General features: G+C 46.3%; 1 protein-coding gene across 1 annotated transcript; it reads left to right on the forward strand.

Moving 5' to 3' along the window:
• Positions 1–1,162: 1,162 nt before the first annotated feature.
• LOC147662141 (uncharacterized) lies at positions 1,163–4,051 on the forward strand. Its single transcript, XM_086951083.1, has one exon. It carries the CDS (start codon positions 1,163–1,165, stop codon positions 4,049–4,051), a length of 2,889 nt encoding a protein of 962 aa, XP_086807209.1.
• Positions 4,052–7,149: the final 3,098 nt, after the last annotated feature.

Consider the following 7,149-nt stretch of genomic DNA (forward strand, 5'->3'; position numbering starts at 1 on the left):
CTGAAGAGACACCCACGCTCCACCCATGACACGCCTCCCTGCTGAAGAGACACCCACGCTCCACCCATGGCACGCCTCCCTGCTGCAGAGACACCCACACTCCACCCATGGCATGCCTCCCTGCCGCAGAGACACCCACGCTCCACCCATGGCACGCCTCCCTGCGGCAGAGACACACACGCTCCACCCATGGCACGCCTCCATGCCGCAGAGACACCCACGCTCCACCCATGGCACGCCTCCCTGCCGCAAAGACACCCACGCTCCACCCATGGCATGCCTCCCTGCCGCAGAGACACCCACGCTCCTCCCATGGCACACCTCCCTGCCACAGAGACACTCACGCTCCACCCATGGCACGCCTCCCTGCCGCAGAGTAACACACGACACGGATTGGCGCTGCACTGCGTTACTTTAGATTTATCAATTCACACAGGGTCGATAATCTCATTCTGGTTTTGAGTCGCCCTTGCGTGCCCTTGCGCTGCACAAAGGCAACGCAAAACCTTGATAAATATGGACATAAATATTGATACGCGCCAAAATATATATGTTTTTTTCTTCCAGAAAGTAACAATGTTTTTCTGGCTTCTCCGGCCCTCAGGTACTGAGTTTCATAAAGCCGGAGCAGCCCCTGGAAAAGGACTCAGTAAGCCTTAAATCTTCTTGATTCCAGTCGTAGAAGTGCTTGTCCTCTGGGATTTCTGGGCGTATTTAGGGTGGGGTGGACTTGTGCTGGTTGTTGATGTCTAAGGACTTTGAGGCTGGAGCAGTAAACATGCATTTTATTCACACTTCCTGGAGTAGCCAATGCTTGGAGCTAATGTATAAAGATTCTTGGTCTGTACGGGGCCTTTGTCATAATTCTAATTAGGGTCAGGGTTCGATGACGGATAGGAAGGCGGTCTCACATTCCCATGAATGAACATGTTGCAGTGGACATTACTGCTCTTGGCTCTGTTTTTATACACTCAGACTCTCTGTTCTTCTTTTTTCTAATTATAAATCTATATCTCTCTTGGTTCCTTTTTCATAGGGCCCTCCCTTATCCCTCAGACAAGCACAGAGGAAAGGGATGTTTCACTTACTTTTAAGGTGATACAGCAAACCACGGCCCAGAGACCTGCACTTCAAACCACAGATTAGACAGCAGAGGCGTGAAATGGCGCTGAGATCATTCCCTGTAGCTGTGCTTTGCCCATTTGTCATCTGTTTGTGGACCATAGTGTCAGACACGGTCACTGCCACGTGCAACATCTACGAGTGGGACCAGCTGGGATCCCCGGGAGTGTTAACCCCAACCTGCTTTGGCTTCCCCTTGGAGGGGTTCAGAGTCTTCAGCAAATGCAGCACAGTGAGGAACATGGAGGTGGATCTAAGAGAGGTTCCAGTGGACGTGGACACCCTCTGCCTGGTGCTACGCGTACCATCCATTCCCACAGACTCGTTCTCCGAGTATCAGAACCTGACCCGGCTCTATCTGTATGGATCGTTTTATGCTTCTGCAAGAGCCTTCAATGGTGCTGCCAACCTGAGACATCTGGGAATCAAAGGAGATTACACTAATCACACTTCACCTGTAGACATGGATGATCAGGTGTTTGGTGGATTGGAGAACCTAACCCGCTTGGACCTTGAAAACGTGGTGCTTTACTCAGAATTTCAACAAAGTCTTTTCAAGCCCTTACATAGAATACAGGTGATATCGTTATATGAGAACGACTGTCGTAGGCTATCTAGGCTGACCACTCTGCTTCAGTCCCTGGAATCGCTAGAGGTCCTGGAAATAATGAGGAATGGTATAACGAGTGCCCGTGAAGAGGACTGCATTAGTACAGACAATCTCCCCAAGCTGCCTGGACATACGAGGAGCTCAGTCTTCTCTCCAAGGATTTCCACCCTTGATTTATCTGGTAATAAGTTGGAAAGACTAGAGAAAAATGCATTCTGTAATTTCCCTCACCTCACGGTCTTCAGGGCGGATCGCACTGCTCTGAAGGTCATTCAGCTGGTTGACTCTGGAATAAAGAGCATTGCGACTCTGTCCCTAAATGCCATGATAAATGCAGACTTTCGGGAAATCAAAGATGTCTGCAATGTGGTGTCGCAGCTGAAAGTGAGTTACTTAAGTGTGGCTCACAATTTTATTTTTAAGCTTTCCACAAAGTTGTTTGAAGGATGTGACAACCTACTGTCGCTCAACATGTCTGACAACTTCATAAGGACTTTCACTAGTGACATGGCCAAGAAATTACTGAGCCTGAGGTCCCTCATTCTATCTGTAAACAAGATAAAGAGTCTAGATATCTGCCCACCTGGGACACATCCCAAGGTTCTTCTGGCCAACCTGACACACCTGGATCTTTCTACCAACCGCATCAGCAGCATCGGCTCCAGGCGCCTCTCCTGTCTGGGCAATCTGCGGACACTGGATATAAGCCAGAATCACATTCCAACTCTGGAAAAACATGCCTTTGTGGGTCTGGAGCAGCTGGAATCACTCAACCTGAGCTCCAATGGGCTCTTTCTGTTGGAGAATTTCTATTTCAATCACTTGACAAACGTGAGGGTTCTCGACCTTCTGGGAAACCAGCTTAGAAGCGACAATGATTCTTATATAGGAATGCACCGGCTTGAAGAGATGAGGCTCACCTTCAAAGATGTACCAGGGTTTGCAGTTTTACAGAATCCCTTGACCTACCTTGTAGTTGAGGGGTCAACCGTTTACCTCAAATGTCGGAAAAACTGTACCTTCTTGAAGGTACTTTACATTAAAGCTGTAAATGTTTTCATTGACCTGAACACTGGCCAATCTTTGGAATTTGTTAAAGAAGTTCATCTACTGGAAAATCGAGAACTGGGATGTAATTCACACCCAGACACTGTGCCTAGTCGTTTGGCTTTAACGTGCTTCACCAATCTGGAACATTTATACTATAGCTCCAGTGGTTTTGTGCACTATATCAAAGATTACAGCCCCCTGAATGCCACCCTGCCACTTCTTCGCAAGTTACGTCATCTCCATCTCAGAAACCTAAAGTTGGACATAGAAAAGGGGTTCCTTACTCCAGAGCAGCTGTTCTGGAACCTGACGCACCTCAGAACCTTAATCTTAGAGGATTCTGGGATAGAGCACTTTACGGCCACCATGTTTAGAGACCTTGTCTCTCTGGAGCGCGTAATCTTCAAGTCCCAACCTGTGAAAACCCTACAGGAGGGTCTGCTCGACCACACTGAAAGTCTACGCTACATATATCTGAAGGATGTTTCCCTAGATTGTTTGTGTGAACAAGCCTGGATCAGAAGATGGGTGACCACCCACCCCCAAGTGAGAGTGCCACTGCTGGGAATTCAGACATGTTCTAGTGGGCCACAGGATCTGAATTTCCTGAATTTCCTGGAGAAAGACTGCAGCTTGCTTATAGGTTACCCACTCTTCGTTGGGACGTTCTCCTTCAACATGCTGTTCCTGATCACAGTCCTGTTGTATCACAAGGTGCGCTGGTACCTCCTGTATCTCTTCTACATGCTCAGGACCTGGTGGAACTATCGTGGGAGACGCGGCAGGAAGAAGCAATATGACTTTGATGCCTTTGTCTCTTACAGCAGCTACGATGAGGCTTGGGTTGTCCATGAGTTCCTGCCCAACTTGGAAGAGCTGGGACCACCGTTCTTTAAAGTGTGTCTGCATGGCAGGGACTTCGAAGTGGGCAAAGACATCTTGGATAACATCATGGACAGCATCTATAGGAGCCGCTGGGTGGTGTGTCTGATCAGCCGTCATTACCTGCGCAGCCACTGGTGCTCCTTGGAAGTGCGGATGGCCACATACCGCCTACTGGCAGAGAGAAAGGATTCCTTGGTGATGGTGTTTCTAGAGAAAGTGTCCATGAGGAGCCTCTCCCGCTACCACCAACTGGCCAAGCTGGTGAAGAAGAAAACCTACCTGGAGTGGGAGGAGGACCTGGGCAAGCAGCCTCTGTTCTGGGCCCGACTACGCAAAGCCATTGGAGGGGATGGAGCTGAGCAACAGGACATCATAGTCAAATGAGACAATCTGTTCCAGACTCACCACAGATGATGGAAGAAGGCCATCTTCCCAAAGAAGGCATGGGGAAGAGAGAAACCCATTTGCTAGAAAATCATGGGACTCATTGACCAGCACGAAGAGAGCAGGTTGAGCTCACTTGAAAAGAACTTGCATGTAGCAAATCATAAAATAACACAATTTTGATAACTATTTCTTTCCTAACCACTGCTTCTCTATCCCTGCAATTAAAACCATGCAATAAGCAACAGTTTGGCACTGGTATATGTTTATTAATTTGCAAGATGAGTTTATCAACTTTAAAAGGCATGCTCACTGTTGTTGACCGCTGAGGATCAAGTAATGCGCCACCTCTGATCTGGCTAAAGAAGATCTGATTCTGTAGATAAAAGATGTCCTGGTTTTTAGGTACTCACTGGTCCAGGTCAACTCATCCTTTACCCTGTCCATGCTGTGTCCAAGCAGAGGGTAATGTAAAATGGATCTGAAAATAACACATCCAACTTAGCCAAAGAGAGCGGTGGTGCTACTGACCGTCGATAATTGCTCTTTTCCTCCCCTCTCATGTTTTCTTCCTTCCCCTACGGTGCGTTGGCGCTTGAGAAGATCACAACATGTCTGGTGAGTACCAGAGGGTGGAGGATGGACAGTGGAGGTAGTGAGTAAGTGTGATAGTAGTGGGCTCACAAATCAGTGCAGATAAGAGAAAAGGACACATGCACAGTGCTCTAAAGAGCCTCTCGGGTGGCAGCCACCCCTATATGATCAGCCAAGAATAGTGCACAGAGCAGTAAAAGGTCTTTTTTACACATACACGTGATAAACAGTACTGGATGAGGTTTCAGGCTGCCTTGTTGTGGGGGCTTTTTGGCAGGTTACTTTGCATTTGTTCAGTCTCTGTGAGATCATTACACCTGGGGGTGTTGCATGTAGTAAGCATGTTCTGTTCCTTTATTTTCTATATGTCTCCAAAATCTCTATCCTACATTACATATGTTTGATCTTGCATCATCGCCTAGACTTCCTCAGGGCTTTGTACTAATAATCCTCACTAATATCTTCAATCTCACCACAGTAACCACACTGCTGAAAGTATTCAAAGGGATTAAAGTTCCACAAGTCAGGGCTGTCGTTTTCAGTCACATGGGTATATGATTGTCCATAGTGTGAGCTGGAATTGAAGGTACCTTAGAACCACACTGCCAGGAACCGCATCCCGGCATGATGTGTCCAACTTGACGTGTACCCTGGTTAGACTGAACATGACAATTGTTACTTGGAAAACATTAATAATCTTTTTGAATACTTTTGTCAGCATTCTTACTGTGGTAAGATCGAAGATATTTGCAAGAATTATTAGTGCTATGACTTGAGGAAGTCTAGTCTGTGAAGCGAGTTAAAACACTTGTTGGCTAGAGGTTTTGGAGCAGTCTGGAAAATAAAGGATCAGATTGTGAATCTTATGTACAAGACTTGTTTGCGCTGACAGAGACTGAACAGTAATATTTGGGGTTTCCCTGTATTTGAAATGTATTTTGGGGGATACTCTTCCTACTCGATGGAGCACATAAGGGGCGTTTGGTACCTGCAGAGCAAGACGTTTTGGTATTTGTTGCACAACATTGACACAGGCCATTAACAGTTTGTTTTGGATTTGCTGTCTCGAGTTATACAAGGGCATTTGGTATTTTATTTTTGAGGTGTTGCTGTGACATCTTCAAATGGGGGCCTGTGATATGCCTTTATCTTTCTGGTGGATGAATTTTGCTTTGGTTCAGTCTCTGTGGCAGCATCTTATACGGATTTGGAAGCGGGATTTTGTGATGTAGGTGTGGTGTTGAGGGCAACTGTGGAAAAATTTACCATTTCTGTTTTGGCTGTTTGACATCTTGTTCTTTATTCTCTTTGTTCTATAGCACAAGAGGCCTTTTTCAAAGGAGTACGATTGTGATTAACAAATTACCATTATGTTGAAATAGTAGGCGTGGTGTCTTGGAAAGTGAGTGGCTTTGCACCCTTCTCTGCTTGGGTTATTGGTGCAGTGTCTCTAGGGTGTGGGGGAGGTGCACAACTATGGATGTGATGTTTTGAGATGAAGGTGGACAGCATTATTTTTATGTGGTGTTGTGTGATGTCAAAGGATGTCAGCCTCATCTTGGAATACCTATTGTGGGATGCATGAATGTGGTTGATGGATCGTGGGTGTGGTCTTGTCGCATTATCCATGTATTTATACGTTTTATATAGCACTAGCTGGAACCGAAGGTATCAGAGCACTTTACATAAAAATAGGATTTACATATCATGCAAGAACCCTAGGTTCAAGAACATGTATAAATAGAGACAAAGGCAGTAAGGGTGGTTACAGTATTCGGATAATTAGAACATCAAGGGTTAAAGGAGTAAATGACATATAAGGCAGCTGAAACAATCATCCAACCGACTGTGGCGTCAAAGGGTCTGCTCATAGAGAAAGTGAGGTATTGGAACACAGTTCAGTTAGCATGCGTGTTAAAGTATTTGTTGAGTAGAAGGAGTTTCAGGCACCTTTTGAAGCAGGAGAAGGAGGGGTTGCATCACAGATCTCTCTGAAGTGAGCTCCATTTCCTGGGTGCATTTCCAGAGAAAGCGTGAATCTGGGTGGATTTCCTTTTCAGTTTGGGAGGTATGAGAAGAAGTGACTTGGAGCTTCTCAGAGTTCTGGTTCTTCCTGCTTTCATAGGTTTGTTGTTTATATAGATGAATGTATGCTTCTGAAGGACTTTGTGGGTCATGCAAGCAGCCTTGTAAATGCATCTTCCCTTGATGGGAAGCCAGTTGAGGATCTTGAGGGCCGGTGTGATATGTTCAAACCATTTAAAACCTGTTAGGAGCCGGGCCGCCATGTCGAGTACTGTTCTTGGGGGACCAGGTGAATTTTTGGGGTCCCTGTGAAAATGGCCTTCCCCTAGTCCAGTTTAGGAGAGAATGGCTTGATTTCTTGAGGTGTTTTAGTGTGTAAGGCGCTCCTTTGACTGAGTTACTGATGTGATCCTTCATTGACATGTTTTTGCCCAGGGTGATACCTAAGGACTTTACAGAATTGGACAGAGTAAGAGAGC

The sequence above is a fragment of the Lissotriton vulgaris genome, unplaced genomic scaffold (assembly GCF_964263255.1).
Source record: "Lissotriton vulgaris unplaced genomic scaffold, aLisVul1.2 SCAFFOLD_977, whole genome shotgun sequence".
Lineage (NCBI taxonomy): Eukaryota > Metazoa > Chordata > Amphibia > Caudata > Salamandridae > Lissotriton > Lissotriton vulgaris.

Bases quoted from the DNA above. Each gene is read 5' to 3' on its own strand.
- LOC147662141 (XM_086951083.1), top strand. From the start codon at position 1,163: ATGGCGCTGAGATCATTCCCTGTAGCTGTGCTTTGCCCATTTGTCATC.